Raw genomic sequence first — 25,364 nt, forward strand, 5'->3', positions numbered from 1 at the left:
GTAAGAGATCGCGCACACCACGTAGAAGCATTTCACGTAAGCGATCTGTCTCTAGACCACGAGAGACAAATAACCCCGACTGGTGCTGGTATCATAACCAGTGTGGAAAGTTTTCCAGAAATTGCAGAAAACCCTGCAATTTTCCCAACACGAAACCGACTGATTCGAAAAACAATTCAGGAAACTTCCAAGCCGGCACGCGTTAACGGCAACCGTAGCCGGCGAACAAAGCCGTCTGTTATTCGTCACAGATGTGACAACGAGAGTTCGCTACCTCGTTGACACTGGCGCAGAAGTTAGCGTTCTCCCAGCAAATCCTAACGACCGACTACACGAATCGACCTTAAACTTACAGGCGGCAAACGGAAAACCGATCGCTACATATGGCAAAAGGTACGTTTACCTTAACGTGGGTTTACGCAAACCCATACACTGGATTTTCGTTGTTGCAGATGTTTCTATGCCAATCATTGGTATGGACTTTCTACAACACCATAATCTGATCATCGATACGCGCAAACGGAGGCTAGTAGACGGAAACACTAATTTGTCCGTTTGCGTAACTTCTTTTACTGGTTGTAGAGTATCCCCAGTCACAGTTAAACATATGATAGACCCACTCTATCAACCACTACTCGATAAGTACCCTGGGATACAACAAACTCAACCGAAACTACTGTGTGTAACCAGCAATGTTACACACCACATCACGACTACAGGACCACCTGTATTCTCTAAAGCACGACGACTAGCTCCTGAAAAGCTAAGGTTAGCGAAAAACGAATTCGACCATATGATAGACTTAGGAATCATACAACCGTCAAGTAGCCCATATGCATCTCCGTTGCACATGGTCCCTAAAAAGGACAGCAACGATTGGCGTCCAACTGGTGACTATCGGCGATTGAACGCGAAAACCATTCCCGATCGTTACCCGTTGCCTCACATTCACGATTTGACAGCTACCTTGAAAGGTACAACTGTTTTTTCGAAAATCGACTTGGTTAAAGCGTATAACCAAATACCTATGGCTACTGACGACATTCCGAAAACAGCTATCATAACTCCCTTCGGACTCTACGAATTTTTGCGAATGCCTTTCGGTCTAAGGAATGCTGCTCAAACATTCCAAAGATTCATAGACGACGTTTTTCGAGGTCTCAACTTCGTACATGCGTATGTTGACGACTGTCTAATCGCAAGTCCGGACAGAGAAACACATCTCAAGCATCTGTACCTTGTTTTCGAACGACTACAAAAACATGGCATTACTGTAAACGTTCAGAAATGCCAATTCGGAACCGACTCGTTAGACTTCCTAGGACACACTATCGATGCTCAAGGTATCCGACCCCTTAGAACCAAAGTGGCGGCCATTCTGGATTACCCAGAACCGACCACCGTCAAGCAATTACGCACGTTTAACGGCCTCGTAAGTTTCTATAGACGTTTCATACCGAAATGCGCATTACTTATGAAACCTCTGACCGACCAACTTCGTGGAAATGCGAAATCCATTAATTTAGACGACACCGCACGAAAAGCATTCTCCACAGTTAAGGAACTGATCGCTAAAGCAACAATGCTTGCACACCAGGACACCCGAGCACCCATTAGCATCGCAGTAGACGCATCCGACTCGGCAATCGGAGGAGTCTTACAACAATGGGTTAACAACTCCTGGCAACCCTTGGCATTTTTCTCTAGAAGGTTGCTAGACACCGAATCGAGGTACAGCACATTCGGTAGGGAACTCCTAGCTATGTATTGTGCTGTACGGCATTTCCAACACTATATCGAAGGCCGTGAATTCACTCTTTTCACGGACCATAAACCGCTCACTTTCTCGTTAAGCTCTCCTTCTGACAAGTACTCTCCTCGTGAGTCTCGACAACTGGACTACATTTCGCAGTTTACTTCAGATATTCAACACATCTCTGGAGCAAACAATGTAGTTGCAGACGCCTTATCTCGCATAACTTCCTTGAACAGTTTCCAAGGAATCGACCTTCTTAAACTCGCCGAGCTTCAAAAAGAAGACAGTGATCTTCAGCACGAGTTATCGTCCACAACACTTAAACTACGCATCAAACAGATGGGAACAGGTAAGGAAACCTTACTTTGTGACACATCTACAGGTAGGGATCGCCCAATCGTGCCGAAACATTATCGACGCAATGTCTTCAACACACTGCACAAACTTTCGCATCCAGGTGTTCGTGCAACCATCAAGCTTATAGCAGAACGGTTTTGCTGGCCTGGCATGAATAAAGACGTGAGGGAGTTGGCACGCTCCTGTGTAAGCTGCCAAAAATCTAAGGTTATCAGACACAATAAATGTCCCCTGGGCTCGTTTAAAACTCCCGATACCCGTTTCGACCATGTTCATCTGGATTTGGTAGGACCTTTACCAGATTCAAATGGATACTCTTATCTTTTAACCTGCGTAGACCGTTTCACTCGATGGCCAGAAGCAGTACCTATTAAGGACATCACTGCTGAAACAGTGGCTCGCGCCTTCGTCGAACGATGGGTAGCAAACTTCGGCTGCCCTTCAACCATCACTACAGACCGCGGACGTCAGTTTGAATCTGATCTTTTCCGTCGTCTGACCACACTTTTAGGAATCACTCGATTCTGAACGACTGCCTACCACCCACAAGCAAACGGGTTGGTAGAACGTTTTCACCGACAACTGAAAGCTTCGCTATCAGCAGCAAACGTTTCACAGTGGACCGACGCTCTTCCACTCGTCTTACTAGGTATCCGCAATGCAGTGAAAGCTGACATTGGATACACTGCGTCTCAACTCGTTTATGGAACGACACTTCGACTTCCAGGAGAATTCGTGGATCCTTCATCCTCTTCAATGAACATGGATCTAACCTCCTACACGAACAGGCTTACAAACGCAATGCGTTCAGTTAAACCTGCTTCCACTCGACCTCAATCAACTGATGTTTTCGTTCAACCTGACTTACGATATAGTACACACGTTTTCGTTCGTCGAGACTCATATCGACGACCATTCGAATCAGCATACGAAGGACCCTTCAAAGTTCTTCAACGTGTATCTAAGTACTATATGGTCGATAAGAACGGAACAAACGATAGCATCAGCATCGATCGCTTAAAAGCAGCGTATTTAGAAGGAAATCCTATCCACGTCGACTTTCCTTCGGTACAATCGAACGACACGACTCCGACACTTACAATATCTCATCCAACAACCAACACACACGATGATACTTCGACAGTATCCGAAAATAAACTTAAAACGACGCGTTCTGGAAGAAGGGTGAGATTTCCAGAACATTTAAACGACTATTGCACGTAAGGCACTTCTCGACATTTAATATTATTTTTAAAAAAAAACGATTTTAATATGCTTATATATTTTTATTTCTATTTAAAAAAAACAAAATAAAAAAAACAATTTTTTTAATGCTATTACGTGTTCATGAGTTTATTTTCCATTTTTTCCGCCGACATTGTGTTTTTACGCACATACGAGTGTATTTCGACATGCACTTACATTTTCTTTTTCTTTTCCAGGACGGCTGGAAAAGAACGATGACGTTTATGAGGAGCCGAAATTTTCATTGTAACTTTCTTTTTTTACTATGTTGTACCTCGGTCCCATATAGTAAGGAAAGACGACCAGACGCTGCTAAATTTAGTAAGCTATCAGAAGAGTGTTTACCAACGTTAAACTCGTTGGGTTTAAACTTCTGGCTGGCCACGTCTTAGGGTCGTCACAGCCCCACTAGGGGGGGGAGTGATCTGTAGCGGTAAATAAATCCCCAAAATAAATAGCTCTGTAAGTTTTCGACATTGGATGCTGACCATATGTTTTAGTGGACTCATCTAGCTGAAGGTGCTCGGTCATGCATCCGCACCAGATCACGTGTGGTAACGCCGTGCTCAACATCAACCGCAATCGCTAGCCAGATTAGATCAGAGAATTCCGATATATTGGTCATCGCCAAATATACTCTTCCGATCTCCTTGACTCTGTCTTTTGATTTCTCTGGGTGGGAACGAAATATATTAGAAGGCGTTACTGGTAGAAGCGTTGTCAAACACTGAATACCTGTGACATCATCATAGGAAATGGTGTGGGTCGTTGTACAGAATTTTAGGCTCAAGATAAGCATACATCCATAAAGCGAAGATTCTGAGTTAAGTCACTCCAAAGAATTCGAATCGTAGTTTTTGTTCAGCATTTTGTTACGAATAAATACCATGGAATTTCTAAGGCACTAAAGTTTATCCATAAGCAATTGTAGCGGTAAATAAATCCCCAAAATAAATAGCTCTGTAAGTTTTCGACATTGGATGCTGACCATATGTTTTAGTGGACTCATCTAGCTGAAGGTGCTCGGTCATGCATCCGCACCAGATCACGTGTGGTAACGCCGTGCTCAACATCAACCGCAATCGCTAGCCAGATTAGATCAGAGAATTCCGATATATTGGTCATCGCCAAATATACTCTTCCGATCTCCTTGACTCTGTCTTTTGATTTCTCTGGGTGGGAACGAAATATATTAGAAGGCGTTACTGGTAGAAGCGTTGTCAAACACTGAATACCTGTGACATCATCATTGGTGAGACCGACGTGATCTGGTACACCTAATTGCAACTGTGAGTCTGTTCCTTTTTGGGATTTTTGTATATCATTGCCTTATTTTTTATTTTTTTTTTAAACATTGTGATTTTTTTCGTGTTTTTTCTTGGATATATATATTTTCCCCTCGTTCATTATCGTAATTCATACTTCATCATGACTGAACAGACACCTTAAGTACTCAAGCTTAAGACTTTGTCCCCACCTTCGTTTCAACTGATGCCTTTCTGGCCCGACAACATCGAAGCCTGGTTTTGCTACGCAGAAGCCGACTTCTCCGAGCACGGCGTGATCGACACACGTGCACAATTCCTCGCAGTAGTCAAGGCACTACCGCGCGAATTCAACAGGTACGTAGCACCTAGTATGTTTACTAGTGATGTTTCCGATCCTTACGAAATCTTAAAACGCTCGATTCTTAAACGAGGAGACCTAACCGATCGACAAAGGTTAGATCAACTCTTCAATAACATCGACCTGCAACACGGTTCTGCGACAGACATGTTGCAACGGATGAGAGAGGTTATAGGCCTAAGAACTTTCGACGAAGGTCTATTCAAACAACTCTTCTTGTCAAAACTTCCCCAACAGGTGCAAGCAGTTCTGGTCTCGTTCCAGAACAACGGCTTAGACGAGCTAGCTGCATCTGCCGACCGCATTCTAGAAATTACGAAACCTTCTACTACCGAGGTATTTTCAGTCAAAGAGAGGCCTCACACGACTCAGAATGATATAACCGACTTATGTCACACACTCACGCGTTATCTTAGTCTTCGTACCGACCGTAAGAGATCGCGCACACCACGTAGAAGCATTTCACGTAAGCGATCTGTCTCTAGACCACGAGAGACAAATAACCCCGACTGGTGCTGGTATCATAACCAGTATGGAAAGTTTTCCAGAAATTGCAGAAAACCCTGCAATTTTCCCAACACGAAACCGACTGATTCGAAAAACAATTCAGGAAACTTCCAAGCCGGCACGCGTTAACGGCAACCGTAGCCGGCGAACAAAGCCGTCTGTTATTCGTCACAGATGTGACAACGAGAGTTCGCTACCTCGTTGACACTGGCGCAGAAGTTAGCGTTCTCTCAGCAAATCCTAACGACCGACTACACGAATCGACCTTAAACTTACAGGCGGCAAACGGAAAACCGATCGCTACATATGGCAAAAGGTACGTTTACCTTAACGTGGGTTTACGCAAACCCATTCACTGGATTTTCGTTGTTGCAGATGTTTCTATGCCAATCATTGGTATGGATCTTCTACAACACCATAATCTGATCATCGACACGCGCAAACGGAGGCTAGTAGACGGAAACACTAATTTGTCCGTTTGCGTAACTTCTTTTACTGGTTGCAAATTATCCCCAGTCACAATGAAATATTATCGACGCAATGTCTTCAACACACTGCACAAACTTTCGCATCCAGGTGTTCGTGCAACCATCAAGCTTATAGCAGAACGGTTTTGCTGGCCTGGCATGAATAAAGACGTGAGGGAGTTGGCACGCTCCTGTGTAAGCTGCCAAAAATCTAAGGTTATCAGACACAATAAATGTCCCCTGGGCTCGTTTAAAACTCCCGATACCCGTTTCGACCATGTTCATCTGGATTTGGTAGGACCTTTACCAGATTCAAATGGATACTCTTATCTTTTAACCTGCGTAGACCGTTTCACTCGATGGCCAGAAGCAGTACCTATTAAGGACATCACTGCTGAAACAGTGGCCCGCACCTTCGTCGAACGATGGGTAGCAAACTTCGGCTGCCCTTCAACCATCACTACAGACCGCGGACGTCAGTTTGAATCTGATCTTTTCCGTCGTCTGACCACACTTTTAGGAATCACTCGATTCTGAACGACTGCCTACCACCCACAAGCAAACGGGTTGGTAGAACGTTTTCACCGACAACTGAAAGCTTCGCTATCAGCAGCAAACGTTTCACAGTGGACCGACGCTCTTCCACTCGTCTTACTAGGTATCCGCAATGCAGTGAAAGCTGACATTGGATACACTGCGTCTCAACTCGTTTATGGAACGACACTTCGACTTCCAGGAGAATTCGTGGATCCTTCATCCTCTTCAATGAACATGGATCTAACCTCCTACACGAACAGGCTTACAAACGCAATGCGTTCAGTTAAACCTGCTTCCACTCGACCTCAATCAACTGATGTTTTCGTTCAACCTGACTTACGATATAGTACACACGTTTTCGTTCGTCGAGACTCATATCGACGACCATTCGAATCAGCATACGAAGGACCCTTCAAAGTTCTTCAACGTGTATCTAAGTACTATATGGTCGATAAGAACGGAACAAACGATAGCATCAGCATCGATCGCTTAAAAGCAGCGTATTTAGAAGGAAATCCTATCCACGTCGACTTTCCTTCGGTACAATCGAACGACACGACTCCGACACTTACAATATCTCATCCAACAACCAACACACACGATGATACTTCGACAGTATCCGAAAATAAACTTAAAACGACGCGTTCTGGAAGAAGGGTGAGATTTCCAGAACATTTAAACGACTATTGCACGTAAGGCACTTCTCGACATTTAATATTATTTTTAAAAAAAAAGATTTTAATATGCTTATATATTTTTATTTCTATTTAAAAAAAACAAAATAAAAAAAACAATTTTTTTAATGCTATTACGTGTTCATGAGTTTATTTTCCATTTTTTCCGCCGACATTGTGTTTTTACGCACATACGAGTGTATTTCGACATGCACTTACATTTTCTTTTTCTTTTCCAGGACGGCTGGAAAAGAACGATGACGTTTATGAGGAGCCGAAATTTTCATTGTAACTTTCTTTTTTTACTATGTTGTACCTCGGTCCCATATAGTAAGGAAAGACGACCAGACGCTGCTAAATTTAGTAAGCTATCAGAAGAGTGTTTACCAACGTTAAACTCGTTGGGTTTAAACTTCTGGCTGGCCACGTCTTAGGGTCGTCACAGCCCCACTAGGGGGGGGAGTGATCTGTAGCGGTAAATAAATCCCCAAAATAAATAGCTCTGTAAGTTTTCGACATTGGATGCTGACCATATGTTTTAGTGGACTCATCTAGCTGAAGGTGCTCGGTCATGCATCCGCACCAGATCACGTGTGGTAACGCCGTGCTCAACATCAACCGCAATCGCTAGCCAGATTAGATCAGAGAATTCCGATATATTGGTCATCGCCAAATATACTCTTCCGATCTCCTTGACTCTGTCTTTTGATTTCTCTGGGTGGGAACGAAATATATTAGAAGGCGTTACTGGTAGAAGCGTTGTCAAACACTGAATACCTGTGACTTCATCACAAACTTTGTTAGTGAATTCTTATTGAAAGGCAAATAATGTGGCCGACGAATTTATGTATGATTAAGAAGGTACTAAAATATTCCGAGTCAATTACTGAAGAAGACATTCCGTTAGAATTTTAGTGGAATGAGTTGGAATACGCACCAAAGTCGTCGTTCTCGCTGTCATGGTGAAGTAATGTGAAAGTTCACCCATTAGTTGTTCTATATTGAAAATGTCGCTAAATTAACTAGATTTCTCTTAACCGTCTTTCTTTCGACTAACCACAATTTTCTCTTATGTCCCGTGAATGCAGTCGATCACATTCGAAAACGATGTAGGATTAAAGGCATTTATGGTCTAGAGGTAACATTATAGTTTACAATTAGATTAGTAACAGACAAATGCTCGAGCTACGATTGTTACGCATTTAATTGTAAGTTCAGTTGTCTACACGAAAGTAAGTGAATGATAAGAAGCTCAGTCGAAAATTAAGTTGAGCCCAAGGGTAGCTGCGCGTTTTTTAAACTTCAGCGTTACTGTTCTCAATTAAAATAATCTCTCTGTGAAAGTACTGTTGCATCATGATATCACATAGTTTTGTAAGTCCTTTTTCGTTGACGAATGACGTTAAGGACAGCGACGTTGTCGTAAACAATGACTAGAAAAAGGAATTTTCTCCGTATGCTTCTGAGACGTTTTTTTGATGAAGTGGCAAGTAAGGTGATGAAATGGCTGTCAACTTCAGGTGTCATGACGTATGACAAAATGTAGCACATGGACGTTTCAGGATTATCATGCATCTGGCATGCAACTTATAGTCATATCCTGCTGAAGACATGCAGCCAACTTCCACAGGTCCTCTTCAGATGACAAAAGGAAATACCAAATTGCTTGTCCAGTATCAAGTTTTCGATTATGTTCGCGTCCATCACAATAAGACATCAGCTGCATAATGTTTGCACTCAAGTCTTATATAGCTGACACGTTCTGCAGAACAGCTTTAAGTTTATTAAATCTTAAGGATTAACTCAAATCTGAAACGTTACTTACTCGACTAGGACGTGTAGGGTGACACATTCAATTGTGCCTAACTATTTTTCGTTAAGACAAGCTTATTTCGAAAAGGATGAAACGATATTGTTCAGTGACCTGAATATATGATATTGAGCCTGACTGTTTCCAGCCTTCATCTTAACCACATCCATCTCAACGGAATTATAAAAAACCCTTCTTTCCCTTTCAATGCACCTCCACAACACATAAATGGAATTATTGTACCTAACTTTCAAGCTTTTATGCGTTTAGTGGCAAGGTGTTTCCGCCCGTCAAATTACTGATATGGTGACCAGGTAAACTATGGAACTAAACTAAGACACCATTCGCAGTCTCTATATCAACTATAGCAAATGAGTGTCTGTATTTTTAACTCACCATAGTAGTGGATGACCTTGCATTTAATGTCAACCAATTATCGTCTGAATGAGGAGTTGTGAAGGCTATAGTAATTCCACTTGTTGACTTCGTGACTTGGTCTTAGCTGGACTACCATTGAAGATGGAAGCATTAGACGACCGTTCCGTTCTAACATGGGACTCCTGAACGCTGCGCAACTACGATGTATTGTTGCGCAAGACCATGGATCGAGGCTAGACATTAACACCAGATGCCGGCTCAGTGGTCTTAAAGTTAGGCTTCGCGCGTGACACCGAAGGTCAGAGGTTCCGCATACAGGATCGTGGATGAACACTGCTGAACAGTCCCATACTAGAACGAAACGGCCGTCTAGTGCTTCCAGGTTTTCAATAGTGATCTAGCTTAGGTCGACTCGTGAATTCAACTATTAAAGTTATCATCTGGTTGGGCACCGTTCTGCAGGTGCATATCCACAACGTTGGTAGGATAAAGACAACGTTCTTTACCCACAATCTGTCTAATATTTACAATGAGAATGATGTCATAACATCATTTGCTATGCCTAATTCAAATTATACACATCGATATCACTTTTGCTTTTTCCTTTTGTATAGTAAATTGTTTTATCCTAAATGGACGCGGAACATAGTGATGATTGGGGTGTCGGTGGTGAATTGGAATTGGCTCAAGACTTCGAAGTTATCGATCTGAATGTATGTTTTGTCTAGAGTTCGGCTAAATTTTCCTTCGATAGGAATTTGATTCTAGTTGTGGTTACGTTTCGGAAGCAGATGACTCAACATATATCTCTTCGTTTCTTAATGGTCTCGTAACTGATGAAACTCTTTATTCACGATATTTGAATGGGATTATCAGTTTTGATGATTTGATGCGTGAAATGCACCACTCTACTACTCTGGATAATGATTCTTGCCACAGTAGTGATTCAGACTGTTCTAGCAAAAACGACGATTCTGAATATTCTACACGTAATTTTACTTACGATTTATTTAAATTTTACCACAAATATACGCTTATTGTATTATATGTAAGAACCATGAGGATATATTAACAATCAGTTTCGATATTCTCTTTTCTGAAATCGCTTGTTCACAATGTAGTCTGACATTAAGTAATGAAGCAATACTATAATTGTCTCAAAGCTGAACACACCCTCGGGACCTTATACATGATCGAAATGCGTAATATCAGAATAGGTGCTTCCTACAACCATGAAGAATTATTGTTTCGGCAAATTGTCAATTTTAAAGCAACCTTAAACTATCATTCAGAGGTGATTGAGTGCTTTGTGTTAAGTGGCCCAACAACAGAATAGATTGTCTAGTCCATACGAACGTAGAGCTTGGGACAGACGTCTGTCGGCCTTATCTGCCACACAACACTGGGATGATTAGGCGAAATAAATAAAACAAAAAGATAAAAAGACCGAAGTAGTGTAACAGTGGTAATGCAATAGAATAAGCAAAGGAAATATTGTTCTAAAGCTCAGGGTTGGAAGACATATGAAAGGATACTGAAATTCAGTATCTTGAGGAAGATAAAGAGTAAGTGTATTTGTGCCATTGTGACCGATTCTAAGTCATATCACCCAAGGTCTTTGGCTACTGACCGCGGCTGTCCAATTAAGTCCTGACTGAATCGAAATTTGGAGCAGAAAACTTTCTACCCTACGGACCAATGACCTAAAACGATTATTCCTAACTCAGCCATTTCGTATTGAACTCCCAAAGTCACCAACTGTTTACATTACTACCTTTATATTATTTTTATGTTTTAAGAGTCATTTAGATTTTCCACTTTGCTCGTATAGTTCGTTGTTAAAAGTTCTCAGTAGTGGCTTGAAGTTTATTGCGACTATCTGAATTCATTTTGTAGTTATGGTGCTCAAAATACAAGATGCTTTTTATTTACTTGAACACATAAATATTAGTACAAAGGGGCACTGAATACATTTGCACCGCACAAATCACTTGATTTGTGAGTGGTCTATCATACTGCCCGGGTTTCCAAACCGAAGCATGTGGTTTTCTTAGGTGGCCATACCCATAGCCTTCGACCTAAAGGTCTGATCTACAAGGCAGTGGAGCAACATCAGCGGATGCAGTGCCATGGTAGCTGGTGACCAACAATAGGTCCATACGCCATTTGTTCCTTCGGGATACTGAAGCCCATACGCACCATCGGTTTAGAATTAAAGTTTTCCAACTCCCCTAGATGGACCCTCGGCGTCCACCACCCCGGTTAAAGCACCGGACATTCGCTTTTCGTCCTATCAATTTCGTAAACAGCACCCGTCTTATTGTTTGTAATTTTAGTATTCATAAGTTTTGCAACCTCAGCCGGTAAGCTGTTTTGATACTGCTATGCACAAGACTCAATATTGTGTTAAACGAAAGGGCGATAACTGGGAAATTAAAGGTTAAGACTGTTACCTGCTTCGGTTTGGGCACCAGGGCAGTATCCCAGCCCTCACACAAGTCGAATGATTTATGTGGTGCATATCCCTTTGGTGCCTCCTTGTACCTATGTTTATGTGATTAAATAAATAAAAGACTGTGACGGTAAAAGAGGTTGAGTAAGTTTCTTCTGGGTACATAGTTATGGCTCCTCCTAAGATTTGAAAAAAGCTTCAACAGACCATAGGAAAGGGAAGCTCACAGCTTTCAGTCTGTTTTTTTCTCACTGTGTATATGAATTTGAGCAGTTTGTCTGCTTTTGTTGAATGACGAGTGTTCACAAGATGTTAAATGGTTGAGGTCTTCGTTAGTCCAATACTACCTCTTTTTATCCATCGGGGATAATCCTTTTAAATCTGATTTGGTAGAATGTCCATTGAACACCCGATATGTGTAACAACACAGAAGCAAGTGAATTTATAAATATACATGTAAGTGGTCGGATGCGAAAGCTTCTTCTTTAGATTATCATTGAATATAGGCCTACTGGTGAACACCAATCTCAAAGTTGATGCAAAAACATTTTTTTGAGAGAGTTAAAAATTCTCTTTGAGGTGCAGAGAGCTTTGTCACCATTGAAATCAATGTCCATTTATGGTGCAGTGGCTGTTAATTTTGGAAGTTTGAGCTTTATATTCGGGTCAATAGATATTAGTGGATATCTATGCCCGATAAGGATTTTTCTTAGATTTAGTCCCTCATATTTGAAGTTGGGTTCATAAATCCATCTCATTTATGTATATGTGTATGGGGCAGTGTTATAACCCAGTTCCTCTTTCTACTAATAGGCATTCACATGCAAGAGTTTGTTAGTTGGACATCAAGTGAATGTCCTATGTAAACGTATCCTTAGAATTCCTTCAGGTCTTGTCATCATTTCAATATTGAGGAAGCCGATGTTTAGTAAATCATATTCATCGAATAATTTGCTTTTATTGATATACTTGGATTCAAATTATTGCCATTCTAGACATTTTTACTTACGTGATATTTTCAGAAAAAAAGATTACTCTAAAAATATTTCTTTTAGGACCTAGGAGATCTAAAAGACGACAAAATCCTGATACAGTTGGAAAGAAAAAACTGAAATTGAGAGGACCACTTATTGTAACTTTTATCTGTTCTGAAAAATTAACATTTAACCTCTATGAAACTTAATAGTCTAAACGTGCTCGATTACCAATTGAGTTAGCACAATATCTTGGAGAAGCTGAAAGACATTTGAACAATGATGAATTTGAACACGCTGAACGTATTTGCTATCAGATCATTGACACAGGTAAACTTATTAGTTGATGTTTATACAGTATCCGTTAAGTAAAAAAGAATACAGTTTATTATTTTTACTTAACAAGTCTTGTATTTTGTGAGTTTTAAGAAGTAGATTGTAGTTAACTAGTGCTATCTAGTGGTTGAAATATCCGATAGTGAGGTTGGTATGTATGAAAGAATCTGATAATATACGTGAATGTTACTGCCAAAATGAACATTTACAAGCTTTGGATTCAGTACATTTCTTGATGTGGGATTTCTACTGTTACTGTCGAGTATGTTAATATCTCAAAACACTTTAACTAAGCGGAAAAACCAGCTTTCCTGTATGGATAAAATATGACCAGGTTATCAAAATTTCCAAAATACTAATAAGCATGAAAATTCTGAACATCAGAAAGACGAAACTTTGTCCGTCAAAGTAATATTTTGTTCGAACTCATCGCTTTTTTAGCCAATCGTACCTTTTAACAGAATTTGGGGGAGACGTTCATCTTTGTCACCGTTAGGTTTTTGTATAAACAGTTTTGGCTCGAAAAAGTAGAATTGCTTTCTTAATACAGTACACATTCATAGAACTGGTGAGAAAAAGAGCTTAACAGTCCTTATTTGCAATATTTGATAGATACATCTACTAATTAAGTTGTAAATCTTGAATTCACAGATAGCTTTTATTAGCTATTTCAAGCGTATTCTTGGGTAAAATGTTGTATACTAAGAAATTACATGCGCTCAGTTCATAGTTAATATGACATGTATTGCGTAAAAGTTTTCTGATGCTATTACTTTTATCTCATTCATCTATTGGCACTAAATACTTAGAAGGCATACAGTGTTATTCTTTCTTGTATTTAGCTCCCCAAGCTTCCCAACCATATATTGTTTTGGCCGAAATTAGTTTTCGTCGTGGGAATCAAGAAAAAGCCAAAGAAGTGAGTTTAACCGAATCAAACAGTTCATTTTATAGTTGAAAAATAATTAGAACTTTGTTGATTACGAATTTATTGAGAGATCTTCAACATTTATTTAAAATAAGAGTAATAGGGATGAGAAGTTGGTTGTTTTCCCGGCCTGTGATTTACAAAATTATTCTAAAATTTACAGCTATATTATGTTTAGGACTAATTTCCTCATAGTGAGCACACCGATTGCAACGTTTTTGTTCTGCCAACTAATTCGATTCTTTGGTTGTGATTCTTTTTCAGTTTTTATATCAAGCTGCTCAGAGAAACCCATCCGACAAAAATACTTGGCTTACTCTAGTGGACTGGGCTGAAGAAGCTGAGGATTTCCCTCTTGCTATACACTATGCACGACAGGGTATGCATTTTTGCGTGATCAGCTCGAAAGTAGCCTACTTGTATTCATCAATAGGACTTTTAAAATATTTTTTATTGCAGAGAGGAAGTACATCTTTGGGTTTTCTTATTATTTCACCACTTCAGCCCTTCGAAGAAATCGAGCTGATACATCATTACGCCAACGTCTTATAGACTTATGTCATGTAGCTGGTCGAAGCAGAGAGGCATTACAGTTACGTTTGGCCGCTCTTTCAGTTACTCCGGAGTCGACGGGTGAGAAACAATTTGAAGTTGCTCGAGAGCTAGCCGATGTAAGTTTTATTGAACTTTATCCTAACCTGTTAACTTTGTCGTTGACGTGCTTTTAGAGATAACACTTTTCTCATCTAAATTTCCAGGGGTTGAACTTTTACAGGAAGATTCACTTGTTGACTTAAAATATGCCGATAATATGGTAGAAGACGCTGACGAAATGCAGTTTTCTGACCACCATAAGCAACAATGTATGAATGTTCGGGATGCGATTCTCGCCCTCAAAATGTTGCCTCAGGATTGGGTTGCATCGACATCCGAATCAATGATAGGGAGTGAAGTTGTTGAGTGTGTCTACCACTTCACTTATCTTGAGAGTCTCATCAGCCCCTATGGTCTGGTGTGTGAAGAAATCTCAGCTCGGATACAGAAGGCTTGACCAGATTTCGCCAAGTTGCGTCATTTTTGGAGTAGGCGAGATATCCGTCTAACAACCGAAGGACAAGTTTACTAAGCAGCAGTCCGTTCCGTCCTACTTTATGGCTGTGAAACATGGCCGGTAAGAGTAGAGGATACTCGTACGTTACTAGTATTCGATTATAGGTGTCTTCGAAACATTGCTCGTATATCCTAGGACCACCGAGTAAGTAATGTAGTTGTTAGGAAACGGGTACTAGGTAAGGATGGCAAATCAATTGATGAAGTAGTGAAACTTCATCAGTTGAAATGGCTGGGACATGTGTTACGTATGCCCAACGACCGACTGCCTCGACGTGCGATGTTCAATGGTATAGGAGTAGGTTGGAAGAAAGCTAGGGGCGGCCAGACCAAAACATGGCACAAGTCCATGAAGTCACTGACAAGTGGACTGAGTCATGTTGGTAGGTGTAGACTACCTGGTTGGGATCCGCGAGACTATAGCAACCGATGGTTAGAGACCTTGAATGATATGGCTCAAAATCGTTTGCAATGGTGCATGTTTATCCACTCTTTGTGGTCTCCCAAATCCAAATCTTCTGAATTCTTCATGTCCTTTTTTCTCTTTCCAAATTTATTTCACTGTATTATACTCATTGAATAACATCTTCAAACCCTAATCTTTCCGATTACCGCTTATAATCTTACTACATCTACCACTATGGGGTTTGAATCGACCACTGTATCTCTGTGCTAATGTGGTATGGCGACTTGAATTGATGTACGTACGTACGAAGTTCTACGTTGTTGCTGACTTACTGTTTGAATCATGATCATGTATTAATTTACCAACACCACTTTATAATGGACAGTACTTTACTAATATCGCACTGCTACATTTAGGATATATTATTGTAAATATGGTGTATTGATAAGTTGCCTCATAGAATATTTGCAGTTAGTAACATTTGGTTCATATCCAAAAAATTGTGTGTATTGACAAAGTCGACTATCGTAATAGCGTAACCCTCAAAACTTACATAGAATATTCCCGCTAAAATGGACGATATAATATTACAGAGGATTACGTTTTGTACTGAAGGCTTAAGACAATTTGTGTAACTCGGTTACATGTCTGGTAAATAATGATCTTACTGGGGATTTATATTGTCAATATCGCCATGACAACTTTACCTGAAGATAATGCAGTTAAGTAAGATATCCTCAGTACCCTTATTTTGTTTTTGAACCGGGTTGCAACTCAGAAATCTTGTAGGAATATATTCTATTCGTAAGCAAATGCTGCATTTTCACTTGGTTTCTTCAAAAATGTAATGTTTTTCATAGCAATTTTTCAAACTACTTGATCCACACAACTCGGTAAAGGCGTATGAAAATGCTTTTGAACAATACCCAGATCATGGAACGGATAATGGTACGTATCAAATTTTAATTCTCTGTATCCGGTCCTTATTTAAAAACCATTTTGTCTCACTAATCACGCACTAACATACGCCTGTTAACCCTAGTGGTACATAGGTCGCCGACTAACTCTGTCCTGGGCTCTCCTTCCCATTTGTTTCCAACTGCTATTCATTCTTTTGATGTCTACATTAAATTCCATCTTTTTCTTTTGTCTTCAGGATTCTAAGTTAGGGCTAGCCTCGTGATGCAGTTTGATGAATTCCTCATTGTATGTCATACCCACCTCCATCGTCTTTTCTTAATTCTCTCTTCACCTAGGAGTTAGTTTGTTCTCTACCACATTAGGTTTTTGCTGATCGTATCTGTCCAGTGGATGTGGAGTATCTTGCGTAGAAAACTGTTTATAAATACATGTACTTTTTTGAGGATGGTTGTAGTAGTTCTCCACGTTTAAGTTCAGTAGAATAAAACTGTCTTTACGTTCTGACTTTGATGTTAGTTGACAGTTGTTTCGAGTCCGAGATGTTCTTCAATTACAGGAGTGCTATCTTTGCTTTGCTAATTTGTGCCCTTCCATATGCATCACGTCCTCCTTGTTAATCTATGATGCTACCCAGGTACATATAAGTTTCCATCAAGTGTGATTGGGTTGATGCTTATTGTGCTATATTAAGGAATCTTGCTTAATTGCTTACGTATGTTAGGACCTACTGCTGTAGAGGCTGCTGCTACGCTGACTGTCTTTACCTGTGTTTGTTGGTGTGTATAGGATAGAAAAGCTAGGTCATCTACGAAGTCCAGATCTGGTTGCATCCAAGCTGTCTATTTTATCCCGTGCCTCCCCTCAGATGTGGAGGTCTTCATAATGCAGTCAACCACAAGAAGAAAGAGAAAGGGGCAGAGTAAGCAGCCTTGTCTGACTGCAGTCCTCACTTAGAATGCATCTGTCAGTTGTCCTCCATGCACGACTTTGTAGTGTAGCCCGTCGTACGAATTCCCGATGATGTTGACGATTTTTTCAGGTACTCCATAGTGTCGAAGAATTTTCCATAATGTTGTCCTATCCACACTGTCGAATGCTTTCTCATAATCAAGGAAGTTGGTGTATAGTGACGAGTTCCATTCAGTTGATTATTCAGCAGTGGTCCGTGATGTCGTGATTTGGTCTGTACACAACCGATCCTTATGGAATACGGTCCGTTGGTCTCTGGAAGTTGGGCGTCTACTGAATCCTTCATCTAGTTCAGCGACACTGTTGAAAATTATTCCTGGTACCGATAGAGGTGTGATGCTTCTGTAGTTTTCACATTTACTCAAATCTCCTTTCTTTCCAGTCTGTTGGCACTTGTTCTTCCTCCCAAATCTATCTGAACAAGGAGTTACCTCTATGTCTAACTTCAGTGCTTCAGCTGGTAAGTTGTCAGGTCCTGTTGCTTTCCCACTCTTGATTTATCTGGTGGCCATCCTGATTTCTTCGACCGTTGGTGGAGTGATATCTATTGGAAGGTCTGTGTGCTGCTTCGATACCTGGTGGATTCAATGGAGTTGGTCTGCTCAAGAGCTCCTCGAAGTATTCCACTCATCTGTTCCTCTATTCTTGAATCCCAGTGATTGGCTTGACTTCTTTGTCCTTGACCGGCCTCTCTGGTTTAGTATATTTCCCCTGACAGTTTCCCCGTAGTTCTTCAATAATAAACACAATTATCTTTAATTGTGAATAGAGCCTTTAAGTTGGTTTTGGGATTCACTATGATTTATTTTTAAATCCCAGGACCGATAATTACTTGACGCAGAAATTAAAAGCAGTCAGGTTTTTTTCTAGTTCATGTCTTCTCTTTTAACCGCATTTACCGTAATAAACTTCTGTTTCGGTACTATGGACTATTAAACTATTCCAAGTGTCTTAGTGAGAATTAATTTTCTTAATTAAAGCAATGATCCGTTTAGTTTCGACTTTTATGGAATCGCGCTTCTGCTTGAAGTTCAACGTCATATAAATTTTCTAGAAGTCATTACAGTTTATCATAATTTACTAACTTACGTTGTCTTAAATTCCTATGCTATTGTTTGAGCAATCATGTTTCTAGTTTTTGCAGCTAAGCGTGTTTTTTTTCCCATAACTGATATCGACTTCAATAAAATTCACTCTCTTTTTTACATGAAGATCGAAATTCGGCTTTATCGATTTTGTTTCAAATGAAACGTTATGATCAAGCTCTAAAGGTAAATTTAGCATTGTCTTGATAAATTATATATATTTATGATCGAGCCTTATTCCTATTTCTAACTTATGAATTTTACATAGAGTCGATATGACTTTGAGATAGAATTTTGATATTTCGTAGTCAATGGTATTGTGTATCTGGCCTTCCACAACGTAGATTTACGTACTCACGTAAACTGAAGAAAATCTAGCTTATGTTGCTCAACCCTATAATCAAAGTTGTTAGCATGAAACAGCACCACTGCCCTTTAATATGAATTTATTTAGCGTTGAACTTCACCTGAGAAATTGGTTTGCTAAGATGACAGAACAGAATAAGTTAAATAATCAGGGTTCACATTGACACTGATCAAATGTTCCAGTTAGTAAACAAGTAGCTTATATTATCATTGTATATCTTTTGGGATTTTCGCTAAATTTCTTGACGAAAGAAGTTGAAGGCAAAAACAATTACGAGTTTTATCAAGTAAATATTTTCTGGAGCGTCTCATGAATATGCGGAACTGGTTAGTTGGTTCTAGAAAATCGTTCAGTAAATCATGGGTATACGTCCATATTAACGAATATGATGGAATTCTGTTAGGTTATGTTAGATTTCTATAATTTGTTTTGATATGAATATGCTACAATTTTAGCACTACTTTGGTTTAAAAAGGCATATCATAGTAAAGCGTAAAATTCTTATTTAGTGTCAGTCAACTCTACAATTGTTTGGTTAGCTGATCTTCTTTAACCTTTAATGACCTATTCATTGAGTGTGACGGTTTTTTCTGTTCATTACTTCAATTTTGATTAGTCTTGTAATTTATTTTTATTGTCCCTATGTTGTTTTGTATACTCAAAATAATCTCGTGTTTGTATTTATCAACGTGGTCACTTACTAGCAAATGTTCATTTTTAGATGAAACAGCTGTTTATACACCTGAGATGCCGCAACAAGCTACTGTTTGACAAACTTCCAATCAAAGGAGATGATGTTAGTGTTCAGAATTAACGTTGACTTAGGCTCAGAATTACACTGACCTGTTCATTTGCTAACGTAGTTATCACATACTTAACAAAATGGCTAGTCAGATAAACTAACATAGACCTTCGCTAATTACAACCAGTTATATCTACCTTTCCACCTGTACCTGCATCAGCACGTAGATAGGGTATTATCTAGAATGGAATATCCCAAAGAATTTAACCTTTAATGGCTCCAAACTACCTAGTAGTACCATAGTAAGATATATTTTAAACACTGATTACTCAGTAAACCCTTATACTACTGTCTTCTAAGTGATAAACAAGCAAAATAATGGTAGACTATCACTCTACTAAAGAACAACCACCATTTGACGTCTCTACTCCAATTTGTGTTTGAAAAAGTCTGTGGTTCACCTGACATTCATGGTGACCATTTGAATGATATCCTACCTTGTATTCAGTAGTTCTCGTCTTCAAAATATATAAAATTCAATTTTTTTAGCCTGATCTTTATTCCTAATTTACTACCATTACAACTAGTCTTATTATTTCAACACTATTCAGTAGAATGTTTGACTTCTTTTCTATTTAATCTGTTCTCTCTGTTATAACTTGTGCCCTATCAATATATAAGGTAACGATACCGCCAGTTAGACAGCAATGAATCATCGATCGGACCAGTGACGCATAAAACACGTACGAGCAGTCTAGAGTGCCTATTGGCCCTGCTTCGTGCCTAGCTCAGCCAGTTAAGTTCAGAACACCAATCTCAGCCTCTGCGATATAAATCACGTATTTCGAATATACTGGGTTTATATACAAACCAAACAGACCACATCACTTCATAAAATAGAAAGTAACATTTATGCAAGATATAGCCAAAAGTGGCTGTGAATGTGGTAGGCAGTAATTAATAGACTGGACAGAACTCAGGAACGGTAAATCGTATAACAATATTCTATGCGTCAAAATAAAGCTTTTAATAAGAGGAACATGAATATGCATAGTTTATCTACTTAATAATCATACCATAAAAGTATATGTATCGTATTGGTTCACAAATAATTCTCAAAAGTTACTATTCATAATTCCCGCCGGAATATAACACTCTCCTATTCTCTGCAGCTATTGTTGTCATTATTAGTGTTATTATCATCGCTACGGTGATTGCTTTAAAATTATTTCTTATTAATTACTGTCATTTTTATCATTCTGTCTATCGTAATCATAACAGTTTACATATATTTCTTATACTCCATTACATTATATCCTCTCCGTCCCTTAATCCATTTCATTCATCCTACGTTGCTGGCTGTTGTTACTTTACAAAAGTTTACCAAGAGAACTAATTGCATAATATTGTAATGTGTTTTGTGAACTCGCATAGATAAACAAAAATCTTTTTTATCTTATTAACTTAGTTGTTTTTTCTGTAATCAGTTACATTGTGTTACCATATCTGTAAATACTTTAATAAACTTTTGAGTTCTTAAACGATAAATTGGAAAATATTTTTCATTGTTGAAAATTATAGTTTTTCACTTCCTTCTGTGGTGTCAAACTGTATTTGAATTCTGGGGATTTATTTGATATGGACAGACATTCATCGAAGTTGTCGTCTGTGGAGAAATTTAAAAGGTAAATTGACTCATCACTGGTTATTTCTTATCGTATATAATTTATCTGTTTATTTGTTTTATCTAGATGTGAATTCCCTGATAATATGCCTGTTGAATTACAGTTGAAATTGTTTCTTATTTTTGCACATCTGGGACTTGGCCCATTAGTTGTGGTGAGTTGATACATTGTATTTCTCTAATATTCTTTGTTTTAACACAACTGCACAAAAGTTTTGAATAGATTATGTACATTATAAAAACATCCACAAGCCATTGCAATGGCGTAAAAGTTAAACAAAAGTGATTCTTATTTGTGGTTTTTAAAGATTCACTAAGATGTCATAAACGTAATTTCTGTTATGACTAAATTCTATTTTAAAAATCCTTCGAACCATCATTTAGTGCTAAGTAGGTTAATCTTACTAAACTACAGATTATTATAATTTAGAAAATACTGACAGTTACAAGTGACATCTCAATATTTAGCACTACTTGTGCTACATGACAGGTGTACCCATGAACGTCATGTAATGAAATGTTGACATCAATTACTGGTACAGTAAAATGATTGCTTACTTTTTGACACAATGTCTTTTAGTATGCCATTTGGTAACTCTTCCCAAGGACAGTTTTTTACTGTATATATACGTTTTGAATTGTATTTGTTGTTATCGCTCGTTTCTGGCTGTTTGCAGAATATAATTCCCCATTCCGAGCATCGACTTCTCCCTCTAATTAGCTGGGATGGGACGCATCAATAGCTAGCTTACTGGTCTTTGGTCACCGAATCTTGTTTCTCGTTCACAGATTAAGTGAACTCCTGATAGATTCAACCCTAGCAAATTTGGCGACGGGAATGGGATTCGAACCCCCTCCAGGAAACCCCAATGGATTAGCACCACAAGTTTGAACTCACCTTCGTATATTGAGATTTACTGTCCCGAAATGTATCACCAGCATCCATAGATGTTTGACTCAAAACTGGGTACATAAACCTGTACTGGATTATTGAGCAACATTATTTAATTAATTATATTATTGGCTTGTCAGGACCATTTATTTTCATCTTTTTTTGGATGGAGTTTTGTTCTCAACTACAATAACAACAACCCAAGAGCTCACAAAATCAACTGCGTACACACTTTGTTCAAAAGGGCGAGGACACACCGCAGCACGAAAAAATGAAGAGAAGTACCTGAAGGACGTATTTCAAAAGAACGGTTACCCAATCAACTTTATCAAAAAATACCAACCGCACGCAGCATCAGAACCTAAGTCAAGCACAGAAATCAACAAAAGGATCGCCCGACCATACATAAAAGGCATATCAGAAACCGCAACGAGACTGCGGAAAACCTTCGGCATAGGTGTAGCACACCAACCGACAAAATCACTACAATCAATCCTATGCAAACCAAAGGATGAAATAACAAAGGGAGACAAATCAAACATCATCTACAAAATAAATTGTGCCAACTGCGAAAAACACTACATCGGACAAAGCGGACGCCCCCTTCACCTTCGCCTGCATGAACATCAATTAGCAGTCATACGCTATGGTACTTCCTCACTTATATCAATACACGTGGACAACTGCGGACACTCATTCGATTGGAAAAATGTGGAAATCTTGGACAGGGGGAATTCCAAAAACACCAGAGAATTTTTAGAAGCCTGGCACTCGGGTCAATCAGCAATCAACAAGCACATTGAAATCGATCCAATTTATCAACCAATTAGAAAAATTATGCACAAATCTAGGACCAAAAATCAAACCAATGGGAAACACAACCAAAACAAGGAAGTAAACAATGACAAATTTAAGCTCAATAAGAACCAATCAACGTCGAGGTGTACAGAACAAGTTGTGAAACGCATATGGAGAAATCCGAACACTTCACTTCTATCTGAAGTTTGTGCTGATGGTGTCGTTCAGAAGAACGATGAAAGCTCCACGACCAAACCATCCAGCTCAGAGAACAAAACTTTATGAAAATTATCCACCTGAACTACAAATCTTCTCCTTATTCTCATTTTCATCTTTGTTCCACCCCAGCTTTAAATTTGCTTTTTATTTATTTAATATAGTCCCGTGTTGAATCAACGTACACAAATGAAAATATTGTAAAATATTCTAATTGGCTTTTGGATATCGTTGTCGCTTACAAAGAGAAAAATTTATACTCCATATCGATTCAGCTTATTCTGAAACTCAAAAAATCAAATGTTACCTGTAAGGTATTTGTATCGTTTCCACCTTCGTTAATTTGACATCGCGATTACTGTAACTAGTGTACTATATCCGGTTTTATGATTTTTGGAGTTGATTTTGTTAGGATAAAATCAACTGTATATCAGTGGTTTTTTAGATTTATTCTTTGTAGGGCAACTATATGTATCTGTTTTTTTGAAGCTGTGTTCAAATAGTACCATGCTTATAATAATGAGGTAGATTCAGATATTATCTGCTTTAATCAGAACCAACCGTATTCCTAAATATGTATGGTTTTTAGCGTTTTTTCATTTCATTTTTCTTGAGCAATGATGAAACTCGAGTGATAAATCAATTTACTAGACTCGTCTACGATGAGTTCACTTCTTCACATGAGTTAAATACAAAATCACGTAACTAGAACGGGTAATTTACCCTTTCCTCACATGAAAAATGGTTTCAAAAATTTTAATGAACAAATATACATTTTGTTCAGTAGTCTAGTTTTTGAGGATGCATTTTATTCATGTAATGAATTCAAAGTAATCTAAACAATTTTTCTTAATCTTCCTACACCAGTTTTCAAATTCGTTAAATCAAAACTAAGAAGCATGACATGTACTTAGGCTCCTGTAAATGTAGGCTGCATTGTGTTACTTATGTTGAATCAGAGTAATCTACTCCTCTAATAGCATACAATAAATATAGTATAGGTTCGATCAGTCATTAATCAGACAACAGAATCTAAAGTAACTTTCACTTAATTTGTTTGCAGAAAATATAAGTGTGTATTTTTAGCATGAAGTTTTAACTTTTCCATCTATTGTCTACCATGAGTTTTCCCTAGTTATATCCGATTACAATTCTAGTTAAAATTTCGTAAAGCTTTGTTAATTTCAGATTTGTCATCATAATATTTGTGTTGATTGTTATAAATTTAAACATCCTTTTGTTAAATGTACATCTTTTTTAAAATTGTACTGTGGGGATTGATGTACAAGAATTAATGACAATGCGTGAACAAAAATGTCGTGTTATGAATAAATCAGCAGTCTGAAGATATAGATCTGTTAGGTTCGTTGGGAGTTAAGTCATTAAATGGGCTAAAATGGGGTTGTTAACCGTTTTAACTACACCTTTGCATAAACAAACTGAGAGGTGCTCACGAGCTCGAATATACAAATTCCTAGAACATCTGCCAATATAACTTGCTCCACAAGAGCAGTTGAATTGATAAATACAAAAAAGGTGGCTAGTCTAGGCAGTTTATCTTTCAAATTCGGAGTGATCATTTGACGTGTGGAAAACGGTAATTGTAGTTCTCTAGCCATATATCAATCTGTTTCTTAGATCTCCAGATTATTTCGGTAATTTTAGGGAATTTACTATTCCATACTTTGGTTTTAATTTTATTTATTTCTATCAGTTGGTACAAGTTTGGACATTACTGGCTGAATGTTATTTAGAAGCAGGTGAAACAGAAAGTGCCATCAAAGCCTATCGCCATGTCATAGAAAATCTTGATCCTCGGCATACCGGCGCACGTCTGGGTCTTGTAAATCTTCTTAGACGCCTTGGTAGGAATCAGGAGGCTTTAAAAGTAAGTTTCGAGAAATATTTATTCATACGATTCATAAATTGCGTAAATGGATGTTTTCAATTTTATATTAAATGGTTATTAACTTAATTACGCCTGTTACCCCTAGTGGTACATAGGTCGTCGACTAACTCTGTCCTGGGCTCTCCTTCCCATTTGTTTCCAACTGCTATTCATTCTTTTGATGTCTACATTAAATTCCATCTTTTTCTTTTGTCTTCAGGATTCTAAGTTAGGGCTAG

General features: G+C 38.7%; 1 protein-coding gene across 2 annotated transcripts in view; it reads left to right on the forward strand.

Moving 5' to 3' along the window:
- The first annotated feature begins 8,442 nt into the window (after nucleotides 1-8,442).
- GTF3C3_1 (General transcription factor IIIC, polypeptide 3) overlaps nucleotides 8,443-25,364 on the forward strand; it is a 30,651-nt gene continuing 13,729 nt past the window's right edge. Inside the window, exons 1-14 of one of the 2 annotated variants that reach the window (XM_051210992.1) lie at nucleotides 8,443-8,543; nucleotides 8,577-10,070; nucleotides 10,112-10,346; nucleotides 12,865-12,941; nucleotides 12,996-13,113; nucleotides 13,962-14,038; nucleotides 14,312-14,426; nucleotides 14,552-14,718; nucleotides 16,424-16,511; nucleotides 18,666-18,724; nucleotides 21,229-21,332; nucleotides 21,399-21,486; nucleotides 23,402-23,551; nucleotides 24,952-25,125. In XM_051210992.1, coding sequence (XP_051071020.1) covers nucleotides 9,990-10,070; nucleotides 10,112-10,346; nucleotides 12,865-12,941; nucleotides 12,996-13,113; nucleotides 13,962-14,038; nucleotides 14,312-14,426; nucleotides 14,552-14,718; nucleotides 16,424-16,511; nucleotides 18,666-18,724; nucleotides 21,229-21,332; nucleotides 21,399-21,486; nucleotides 23,402-23,551; nucleotides 24,952-25,125 — 1,533 coding nt within the window. In that variant the 5' untranslated portion in view covers nucleotides 8,443-8,543; nucleotides 8,577-9,989. Of the gene's footprint in view, nucleotides 8,544-8,576; nucleotides 10,071-10,111; nucleotides 13,114-13,961; nucleotides 14,039-14,311; nucleotides 14,427-14,480; nucleotides 14,719-16,423; nucleotides 21,487-23,401; nucleotides 23,552-24,951; nucleotides 25,126-25,364 lie in introns of both variants that reach the window. The other variant, XM_051210991.1, reaches the window with a different exon arrangement.

Source organism: Schistosoma haematobium, chromosome ZW (genome assembly GCF_000699445.3).
Source record: "Schistosoma haematobium chromosome ZW, whole genome shotgun sequence".
In the NCBI taxonomy this organism is placed as follows: domain Eukaryota; kingdom Metazoa; phylum Platyhelminthes; class Trematoda; order Strigeidida; family Schistosomatidae; genus Schistosoma; species Schistosoma haematobium.